Source organism: Ciona intestinalis, chromosome 13, assembly GCF_000224145.3.
Source record: "Ciona intestinalis chromosome 13, KH, whole genome shotgun sequence".
Classification (NCBI taxonomy): domain Eukaryota; kingdom Metazoa; phylum Chordata; class Ascidiacea; order Phlebobranchia; family Cionidae; genus Ciona; species Ciona intestinalis.
In genome coordinates, this window is record NC_020178.2 from 620883 (window position 1) to 631980 (window position 11098).

An 11098-nucleotide genomic window follows, 5' to 3' on the forward strand; every position below is an offset into this window, starting at 1 on the left:
TTGAAATAGTGGCTTCATTTATTTCCAAGTACAAATACGATACAGAATACATTCACATTGCGTTTAGGTCTTGATTACCATTATATAAATAAGGTGTAATCCAGTTGCTATACCATGGTGTGTACTTTTATCAATTGCGAAAAGTTTAGTTAAGAAAGTCTACACTCAAAAGGCAATAGTTCAGATAACACTGATCAATTTACATCGACTTTTTGTAAGCGTCGTAACTCAAGTCTCCTGGCCCCTTTTCAATCATAAGCAACAGACCGCCAATAACTGACATGACCTAAATAATAATAGCAAAGTTTAATGTATAAACCAAGTGGTCACTAATGAATTGTCTAAATTGTCAGCCATACAAAAAAGTTACATACGTAAGGGGGCACAAGGTGTATGAAACAGAACATCGTGTTATAACGACTGACATTGCCCTGCCACTTAAGGATAAATAAATTACATTGTTGCTCTTCTGGCATTTATTTGTAAATTAATGTTCTAAAACACTGATATAAAGTAATAGTTGAACTTGTATTTTGCCCTGTTAAGTCTCATTTACCCTGATAAAAATCACCTGTATCAGGCTGTATATGACACCGAATCGACAGTACGCAAACAAATGCCTGAAGAGCTATTTTAGAAAACTAGTGGTCTGAATGCATGCAAGAATACATTGAATGTTGCTTATGCTTGCAAACTGCCGTTCTTTTTCTTGTAGCTATTTCTTATATAACTAAATGCTTAGTCACTAAAATCTGAATAGGTTTCTGCTGTGTAAACCCATTTTTTTTGCCCCAGTTAAAAACATATTGTGGCCTTTCATTATTACATCATTACATACGCTCCAGTAATCGTCACGCCATTTGGTTGTGTTGTGTGTTGTAAACCGTGACTATGACCTCTAACCACGTGACTGTGGGTTTGCATGTTAAACTGTGGTCAGATTACTTATGATATCGTAGCGAACGCACGTAAATACAAAACTGCTACAATATTTATAAAGGTATGCAGCCTGGTTTTGTAGAAATAAGCATTTACAAAATGTGAACTGTACGCACAAAGCGAACACCCAAGCTTTTTTAAATTATATAACCGTATCCTTAGGGCTCTAAAAGAGCATTGTTATTTGTTTAAAACACGATTATGTAATACGGGATACTATGTGTTTACGGTATCTATCTTACCCCACAGTACTTTGAAGTATATAGAAGTCAAAAAATGTCAAAGCCTTCACCTGGAAGAAATCGTATTTTAAGAAGTCATTCATAATGCTTGAATGTGCCCAGAAATTGTTCACAGAAAAGTTGAGAATGACTAAACCAACAACGAGTATTGTTGCGCATATACGTGCTCGGAACCCAATTGAAATACATATCATACAGCCAAGACCAAATAGATCAACTATAATCTGTAAAATGAGAAGTATATTGTTAGTATTGGAATCTAAATGCATTTGGTGTGTTTTTTTTATATGGTTGAGGCCCTGTGTGGTATGTACAGTGTGGTATGTATCGGACTTGAAATATATGCCAAAGTTGGCCTATTACCCCAACATTGTATATGAATTATTTTCTATATGGTTGAGGTCCTAAAGTGAGGCATGCCATGGGACCTGGGATTTAGGTCAGAGTAGCCCATTACCCCAACATTTTATAGGCTCATTTTATTCTATATAGGTGAGGTCTTACAGGTATTGGCGCATTACTCAGAAACCAGGTTGCTACAACCATTGGGTTGGAAGTTTGGAATAATGTCCATTAATTGTCTTTTCCAGGGACACAAATTGTAATTCAAATCCGTAAAGGTACATCAGTTAGAACATTTGCCAGAAGACATGGGAACAAAAAGTAAATGAATGTAACTAATTCATCTTGATTCGGCAGTGTAACAACATTCTAATAAAACAGTTTTTTTATTTCATAAATCTTGGGTCCACTTACAAGTTACCTTGTGGATGTGACTTGTGGGTGATCATATTTTTGTATGGCTGACAATCACATATTCAAATGTTCAAACGTAAAGAAATAACCAAACAAGTATAATAGCAAGTGATTTTATTATGGGCTTCGAAACATTTGCAACAAATAAAGCTATAATGCACACCCAGTACTATATACAAACGTGGCACCCAATAAGTTAACTAAGTCTAATCAAAGCAGGGTTTTGCTGTTATGATTGCACAAATATATCATTTCTACAGTGTTACCACTTCAGTTTTAGTTTGGCCCAATTTTTTTGAGTTGGATGCGTTTTTACTGACGACAAAAAACATTTTGCAACACTGGGTGAATTAATTGAAATTTTTAGGATTTTTTTCTCTTTTTTTGGGGGGAAAGGCAGGAGTTCTGTATAATATATAAGATGTAAAGGCTGGGTTTGGAAGAAAAAATTAGGTGAAAAACAACAACAACAACAAAAACATAGCTGAAATGTTTAAGAACAAATCTGAATACATGAAATAAAATTTCAGTTTCTGTAGAATGTTTGTTGGTTTTAAACATTCTAAAAAATCTAATTTAAGTTGGTTTAGATACTATTAAAACCAAATATTGTCTAAATGTATGAATTTTTGGCTGAATTTTTCTATTAGAAATACATAAAAAATAAAAATGTACGAAAACCTTTGAAATTGCGGAAACTCTGACCAAATTTTTTGAGGAAACATGAAAATATGCTACAAAATATTTGCTTCAGTCAAAACAGTTACAGAAATTTTGGTCATTTTTCAATGCATTTCACTAAGAAAAGAAACTTTTTTTCAGGACCTATAACAGGACCTATTTTTTTCAGGACCTATATTAATATAGCTTTTTCCTTTCGTCTAAGCTCACACCCCCTGGGCCCAAAGACACCACCATCATTAGACCTCCAATGACCGACAAAGTTTGAAAAAAATCATATTTCAAAAAATCATGCATGGCTCTGGTTGTAGCGTAACGCCAGAACTGATTTTGGTACAGGTTTACAGTGAATAGCCACAGCACTAAAACCATGGCGGAGAGTTTGGTCTTGTGTCCAACGCAAACCAATAGCATGAGTGTCGAACCCACAACGTTTTGAATGACCTGGAAAAAGTAAAAATTAAAAATATTCTGTTCAAAAAATTAGGTTATTTTAGAAATTAAACTGTATTAGTTAGTTAAAATAAAAAAAAAAAAAATATGTTTAAAACACGATCAGGATATTTGAATATTATGTGCTAAAGTGTCCCGTCTTACCCCACCCTACTATACGTACTTTGCCGTGGTTTGAGACATTGTGACGTAATAGGAAACAATAGAAAACATAAACAAATTGCATTGTTAAGTGAACAATAGCAAGATGTCTGCCATAGCATGAAATATTTTAAAGTTTTATGCATTGTTGATTTATCTAAAATGCCCCAAAATAATTCGCTGAATTGATCGCAACATTTTTTATACGTGTAACGTGTTTTTAAGTTGTATTTGACAGACACTTTAGGATTTTAAACAGTTAGTTTTACAAAGTGTCAACAAAACAATAACCTTTAATTGGTTGCACCACTTTTCACAGGTGTTTCATAACTTAAGTTGTATGTGACCGACCCTTTTTTTATCCCTAAATTGATTACACCAATTTTTCCATACACACAGACAAGTTAAATAGTTAGTATTAGCAATGCAAAAAACTAAAAATATTTTGTGCTAAGATTAAACTACACATAGTTTAATCACAAATAAAACCACCACCTTTAAGTTACATAACTCACCTTATATGTTAACCATACAACTACAGAACTACAAACTACAACAGTTAGATTGTATCTTCAGAAAGCAACTAAACTGCCAAACTATTACTACACAGGTAAGGTCCTACAATGCATGCTATGGGCTTGGGATTAAAGCCAGAGTTGGCCCATTACACCAGAGTATAGCTGCCTGTCTGAGTTAAATACCACTCAATTTTTAGTATAGTTTATCAACAGCAATACATTATGTAACTACACTTGCTGAAAAAGCTCATATTTTTGCTAACTACAGGTTTTGGTTAGTAAATCCTATGTAAACACACACACACTGCAATACGACGTGCATATTATTTTAGCATTCACCATTTCAAACTACTGTACTATAGCAAAGTAGCTTAAACATGCGTTTTGCGACAAACTAATTTATTTTTGCTGCTTTTTAAACATGGGTGGTTTAGCACCAGTTTTATAAACAGATTTTACCCTGTTGTTAAGGTTTTTATACAAGGAAGCAGAGCCAAAGTATATTACATTCACCATATTAATTATTGAGGTTTTCTATGTTTGACAACTATGAGTGTAACTGTATTTTAACAATCTCACCCCAGATTTCACCAAAGAAATCTAAAAAGTGAGCAAAAATTACATGAACTACTACTTTTCGAAACAGCCTGCCCCAGTATAATTTTCTGGCCGCACCAACGCACACAAGAATAAAACACAAAGTTAAAACTTACATCAATTGGGTTGAGAGTAAAATGCAGAAGCGTCATGAACATCAGAACAAGCAAAACTCGCCCACTGAGTTGCAAATATGATTTGGGAGTGTTATGTTCCAATTGTGGCACGCCAGCAAAAAGGGACCGGGCCTCAGATTTGCTTTCAGCTAGCAATAGCAGCACAGCTCCTACAAGTGCCATGTTTCTGCAATATAGGTGTTTAAGCTTGGCACCTATAATACTTATAAGTGTGTACAGTGTGTATAAGTTATTTAAATTGTAATATAATTTACATACGTGATAACTCGTAAGCGGGGGGTGTAAGAAACAGAATCTCCGTGTTATAACGACTGTCATTCACTGAATTGTCGTTAAAGGACAAAACACTTGTCCAAATCTATTCATATTTTAAAATGACAGTCTGTATAACAAGTTTATGGATAAAACAAAAATATATCTTCCGTATATTATTACCTTGCAAGAAATTTAATGTCCCACAAAATGCTGTACGCGATAGTTTGTAAACTGATGATGAAAAATAACAAACCACACATGATAGGGACCTGTAGAAAACATGGTTTAATATAAATATTATTGGGTTTCTATGTGACCTTAAAATAAATTCTGTGTTAAACTATGTACCCTGGGTTAGGGTAATGGGTAATAACCTATATTTTCAAATATCTATGCAATACCATATACAGATTTTGCTTTTTGCGAGTAGTAGTTTTAGTCAAAATTGAGTATAAATATACCAAATAAAGTGTAAACACTATGCAACAAGGCTGTTACAGTAATAGGTCAGCTTTGGCCCAAGTCCCAGGCCCCATGGTGTGCCTAACAATAGGACCTCCCCCATTTAGAATACAATAAACTAAGTGACTTTAAATTTAACAACTATATTTGAACAAACACTTCCTGTTTACAGCAAGACAGTGTTAAAAATAAATAACTTGTGTCAAAACAAGTCACACAAATACAAAAACAACTGACGTCATAATGATGCTAAACCATTGGCAACAAGGTCTTCTTAGTAAAATGTTGACTATTATACTTTTACACAAAAACATAACAATAACATAGTAGAAAGCATAGGCACCTAACATGGGTATGCCGGGTTTGCATGCATGCCCTGGAATTAATTATGATACATTATGTAAAAACCTGGGTACACATAATAACACTAAAATTGGTGATAATGCATTAATTAAAGGTAATAACTTGTAAATATAGCTAAAGAGCGCCCTGGATTGTGCCCTGGAAATGCAGGAGCATAGATAAATATAGCATAGCAGAAATACCTGTTTCCGCATTAACACCCCAACACAAGCTCCAATTTGGCCAACCATGTTAATGAAGACAAATACAGAGGCTAGAAATTGACCGCAGCTCCAGGTGCTGCAAAAAAAAACACATTAAAAATTTAAATTTAACACTTTTTTGAAAAATTTTTACATCCAGACTAAAATAAAAAGGAAAAACACAAAACTATTTTGTAGAAATGCAGGCTATTTATTTGCAAGCTGTATTACAGTTAGCATGGAACAAAACACCATTGTTAAAACGACTATCATTGCCCTCGACATGTTGATAAATATGCTACATTTATTACTATGAAACAGAACACCCAGGTTATAACAACTTTCATTTTCCCAACACACAAGGATAAATAAGTTACATTCATTCTTAGCAGCACGAGGTGTATGAAATAGAACACCCATGTTATAATACCTGTCATTGCCCCGCTACGCAAGGATTAATAAGAACACATTCATTTGGATAATGTCCTCACCTAGCAATATAGTCTCTCTGTTCCCCCCATTGCATCCACATTCGAATTCCATCCTCAATAAAAGTAGAGATCAGACATAAGCGTCCAAGATGTGGTAAGATGTATTTTGTGTGTCTTAAAACCTAAGAAAATGCAATTGCTGTTTAAATAAGAGAAAAGGGGAATGAAACAATGGAACGAAAAAAGGTATGAAGATGGAACCTACCTATTGTGTATTAGTCTAGGATCAGGTGTTACGAAATGAAATTTTGAATGAGAGACTAATGATGTCGTTTTAGGCGATTTGATTTTTTTTATAGTATACTATTTGTTGGACTTGATTTTTGTTTGTTACATATTTCGTAGCACTTGATTCTGACTGTTATTTTATTATGAGAATGACCCAACTTTATTGCATGAGCACTAGATTAGGGCCAGCTTTACAGAATTCATCACAGTTAAAAAGTAGATTAATTATAAAATTAAACTACTACAACTTTTTACATAAAACTTTAGAATAATGTTGCATTCTTAAAGCAATAAACTTAATTTTACATTTAACAAAAACATTCTATTATAAATAAAAACTTTTGGTTCATTTAAAAATTGTACCACAAAAAAAACAACATATACGAAGCTATTAACAAGAAATAATATGACTCACATTATCCGCTGCGTCCTCAGCTTTGCTTAAAAAAGCGTTCTGTTGCGTTGCCATATTCAAAATAAAATTCCAAGTCGTTAAGAAATTCTACCTTTGCAGAATTCTAGCCGGTCACCCTAGCCCTATTTTCCACAACGCAGCGTCGCTTGAGATGTACAAATACACTAAATACCGTCTGCAATGTCGTAAAGAACGTTATTTCGCGCGTAAATCAAACTAAACAGAAAAACCTACACTTCTAATCTGCAGCAAGCTATTACCGGTAATGCTGACGTCATCAAGCGTACCTCAAAATCTCCCACAATGCAACACTTCGCCACGTACGTTCGACGTCACCTAATTAATAAATACGGGAACGATTTTAAAAAGTTTTAACATGTTATTTAGTTATTTAAACTGTTGTTTTATTAAATAAATGTATAAATTGTACCCTGAAAGAATTCTCACGCGTCTGGTATACCCGTACTCTATACATTTCGTGCCCAAAAAATGCAGACATCTAGTTTTCTATACACACTGCAGTACTGCACATATAGATAAAACTTTTGTAGTTATCCAATAAATATTAGCAGATTGTGTTCTCATGCTCCTGGTATACCTGATTATATATATTCTGGTATATCTGATTATATACACCTTGTGCTCAAATCTAAAGTCAGACAGATACTTGATTCTCTCTCAACATACATGCAAACATATTTTGTTTTGTGGTCAATCAGCTATTAAAAGCACCTGATTACCACACAGACATAACCTTTTTGATGAAAACACAGACTACATTAAATGATCCCAAAATTGTATTCTCGAATAAACATAAATTCTTGATTAAGTGCATATGATGATAAATACAAATCAATATACGGAAAAACTGATTAAATCTATGGTCCAGAAAACCTTCCCAAAAAGAGAATAGTTTTTGTTTGATTGTGTCGTATAAGAAACAAGAATGGGTGATCACAATTCACCATGACAGGAGGGGCAGGCATGGATCTTAACATCATAACAACTGCTGTAGCAGCAGCAGCTTCAGAGCCTTCTTCATTTACTTCTATAAAAGCTTTGTGGACAACTTTTGAAATGACCAAATCCCTTGATCCAGAAATTGCTTCAAAATTTGCTGCCCTTTCATCAAAAGCATCCATCATTCCCATTTTTTTCAGAACCCCACCAAGATCAAAGTCTTGTTCAAATTTCATTCGTGGCAAAGAGAGCATTAATGTCTCTTCCCACAGTCCAGCCAGCAAGCCATGTAGTTTCTCAGTTGTCAAAGCATTTTCAATCTTGTTCAGAGCAAATCTTTCTGTTGGTAGAAAAACAACCATTGACAATTTGTTTCCAATGTAAGGTATTTCAACCACTTGCAGACCAAGACTCTGATCAAAGTTGAATCGAAATTTTCTTTTCATGAACATCATGTTAACTTTTTCAACTTTATTTTCTCGGATATGAAAATCCTTCATAGTTGTCTGTTGCTCCTTAAACTTGTGCAACCAACTTCCTTTGAAATAAACTGCATTTGCCAAGACCAAACGCACCAGGCTGTCAATGGAACCACTTGGCAACAAGTCCTTGATTTTGCCGCTGGTTTCTTTTTCAGCCCAAGCATTGATAGCTTCCCTGGAAGCGTCAGGGTTTCCCTTGAAATCCAAAGCTTGAATCTCTGTTTCGTAAAATTCCTTGCACTTTGATAAGAAGTCTTTCTCCAACTTGTAGATGGCTTCCGGGAACAATTTATTCGCCATTTCTAAGACAACATCTCCTCTGGAAGACCTCAAGTGATGCAGTATTTGGAGGAAGCCAGAGTTGATGTCACTTTCATTAAGATCTTTCAACCCGAGAACATCCAGCATTTCCTCTCTTGTGTTCTCCTTTGATCCAAGCAGAGTCATCATCAGTGCAGTGGAAATGCTGTACGGGGAAAAGAACAAATTCCCATCTTCTTTCTGTGACAACTCCTTGTACAGCCCAAGAGCAAAGTCAGTCTTAGCTGCGGCTACTTTACAAAATGCCATTCTTAGACTTCTCTATGAACAGATTACATATAATTATCATTAAATTATACTTATAAAATATTCCTCATAACATTTGTACAATAATTGCACCTACATTATTATAGTAGTAACTCCATTAAGATACAACAATTGCATAAAACATTTAAAAAAGTTTATAATTACACAATTCTAATCAAATATAAACACTTCTATAATACAATGTTAAGTCAATTTCGTGGATAATTAATTTCTAGTTTAATAACTGAAACTAATTTGGCTATGCTATATATAAATGTATAGTGCATATCATACAAGAATAATAGAGCATTGCCTCACAATATGGCCTAACCTATATAGAATAGAAATAGTGCTGAGAATTAAACTGGATTCTATATGGGTGAGGTCGTACAAAAAGGCACGTATTTGGGCCTGGTAGGAACCCCAGAGTTCGATTAATACCAAAACTTGTATATGCGTATTACACTCTATATGGGTGAAGTCCTACAGCAAGGCATGCCATGTGATCTGGTATTTAGCCTAGAATTGGCCCAATATCCACAAAATTAAATGAATTAAATAAATTTTAAAGCTTGTTTGTACAAATAGTCAGAACTGGTTGGGTATATTAACTATGAAGGGTCAGAACATCGGCCAAGGAATAAAACTGAATTTGTTGGGTTGTGTTTGATGAGAAATAAGAACGGGTGATCGCAATTAAACTGCACAGGTGGAACGCTTGGCATTGCCATTGACTGCATAGCAATCATAGCAGTAGCAGCGGCTGCTTCTGTTCCTGTTTCATTCACTTCAATGAAAGCTTTATGAGCAACTTGTGATACAAATAGGTCCCCATCATCAGAGATCCCACGCAAGTTGGATTTATTTCCATTAAAAAGATCAACCAGACCAAGCTTTTTCAAACTTCCAACTAAGTCCAGTTGCTTTTCAAACTTCATATGGGGGAGTGAAAGTGCAAGTTCTGTCCTCATCATTCCTGAACTGATATGCTGCAACTTTTCACTGGTCAGCTTCTCCAGACATTTGTTTAATCCATACTTTTCATCAGGAAGCAGGACCACCATTGAATAGTCTCCACCTTTGTAAAATAACTCTGCTATTTTCAAACCAAGATCTGGATCAGTTTTAAAGTTGAACCATTCTTTTTGGTTCATCATTTTTACTTGCGTAGTTGTCCCTTCTTTTACATGGAAATTTGACTCTATGGAGTCGTAATCTTTAAACTTGTGCAACCAACTTCCTTTGAAATAAACCGCATTGGCCAAGACCAGACGCACCAGGCTGTTTATGGAACCATTTGGCAACAAGTCATTGATTTTGCCGCTGGTTTCTTTTTCAGCCCAAACATTGATAGCTTCCCTGGAAGCGTCAGGGTTTCCCTTGAAATCCAAAGCTTGAATCTCAGTTTCGTAAAATTGCTTGCACTTTGATAAGAAGTCTTCCTCCAACTTGTAGGTGGCTTCCGGGAACAATTTATTCGCCATTTCCAAGACAACATCTCCTTTTGAAGATCTCAAGTGATGCAGTATTTGGAGGAAGCCAGAGTTAATGTCACTTTCATTAAGATCTTTCAACCCAAGAACATCCAGCATTTCCTCTCTTGTTTTCTCCTTTGATCCAAGCAGAGTCATCATCAGTGCAGTGGAAATGCTGTACGGGGAAAAGAACAAATTCCCATCTCCTTTCTGTGACAACTCCTTGTACAGCCCAAGAGCAAAGTCAGTCTTAGCTGCGGCTACTTTACAAAATGCCATTATGTTTATATTCACCTATAATACTCTGCATAAAGAAATTTAAGTTACAGTGTGAGCAATAAATGCTTTAATAAAAAAATATATCTCTGAGTAAGAATACATTGACATAATTCCATTTCATACTTTTGTAGAGACGAAATGTAGAAAGATTCCATTAAAACAATAGTAAGTGACGATACATAAACAAAGTGAAATTTCTTATACGTTTAAAAGATCAAACAATATTCTCAATAGCTTTCACATAAATAATATTGCACTAAATTGTGTGAGTTCAAAATAACAGCACAGCAATCAATAATCACAAAAGTAGATTCGAAAATTCTTGATTAAGTGCATATGACGATAAATACAAATCAATATACGGAAAACTGATTAAATCGACGGTCCAGAAAACCTTCCCAAAAAGAGAATAGTTTTTGTTTCATTGTGTTGTATCAGAAACAAGAATGGGTGATCACAATTCACCATTTCAGGC

General features: G+C 34.7%; 5 protein-coding genes across 8 annotated transcripts in view; all 5 read right to left on the bottom strand.

Annotated features, from left to right (window-relative positions):
- The window catches only part of LOC101242471, a 357398-nt gene that overhangs the window by 51185 nt on the left and 295115 nt on the right, over positions 1 to 11098 (bottom strand). The gene's annotated exons all lie outside the window — the stretch shown is intronic.
- Positions 1 to 11098, bottom strand: part of LOC100177498 (surfeit locus protein 4) — a 22925-nt gene continuing 11827 nt past the window's right edge. The window contains exons 1-7 of one of the 3 annotated variants that reach the window (XM_002122719.3): positions 6861 to 7093; positions 6218 to 6339; positions 5727 to 5823; positions 4900 to 4988; positions 4444 to 4630; positions 1232 to 1405; positions 1 to 286 (exon numbers count right to left, since the gene is read on the bottom strand). In XM_002122719.3, the coding sequence (XP_002122755.1) occupies positions 200 to 286; positions 1232 to 1405; positions 4444 to 4630; positions 4900 to 4988; positions 5727 to 5823; positions 6218 to 6339; positions 6861 to 6914 (810 nt within the window). In that variant the 5' untranslated portion in view covers positions 6915 to 7093 and the 3' untranslated portion in view covers positions 1 to 199. Of the gene's footprint in view, positions 287 to 1231; positions 1406 to 2036; positions 3063 to 4443; positions 4631 to 4899; positions 4989 to 5726; positions 5824 to 6217; positions 6340 to 6860; positions 7094 to 11098 lie in introns of those variants that run through there. The other 2 variants (XM_026837385.1, XM_002122790.5) reach the window with 2 other exon arrangements.
- LOC100179000 (serpin B6-like) lies at positions 7640 to 8887 on the bottom strand. The gene has a single exon (XM_026837379.1). It carries the CDS (start codon positions 8870 to 8872, stop codon positions 7739 to 7741), a length of 1134 nt encoding a protein of 377 aa, XP_026693180.1. The 5' UTR covers positions 8873 to 8887; the 3' UTR covers positions 7640 to 7738.
- The window catches only part of LOC113474050 (serpin B6-like), a 5281-nt gene continuing 2201 nt past the window's right edge, over positions 8019 to 11098 (bottom strand). The window contains exon 2 of the mRNA XM_026837384.1: positions 8019 to 8239. Within this exon, the coding sequence (XP_026693185.1) occupies positions 8211 to 8239 (29 nt within the window). The 3' untranslated portion in view covers positions 8019 to 8210. The remainder of the gene's footprint in view (positions 8240 to 11098) is intronic.
- On the bottom strand, positions 8894 to 10641 carry LOC100179850 (leukocyte elastase inhibitor-like). The gene has a single exon (XM_018814607.2). It carries the CDS (start codon positions 10621 to 10623, stop codon positions 9481 to 9483), a length of 1143 nt encoding a protein of 380 aa, XP_018670152.1. The 5' UTR covers positions 10624 to 10641; the 3' UTR covers positions 8894 to 9480.

Bases quoted from the DNA above. Each gene is read 5' to 3' on its own strand.
- LOC100179850 (XM_018814607.2), bottom strand. From the start codon at position 10,623: ATGGCATTTTGTAAAGTAGCCGCAGCTAAGACTGACTTTGCTCTTGGG.
- LOC100179000 (XM_026837379.1), bottom strand. From the start codon at position 8,872: ATGGCATTTTGTAAAGTAGCCGCAGCTAAGACTGACTTTGCTCTTGGG.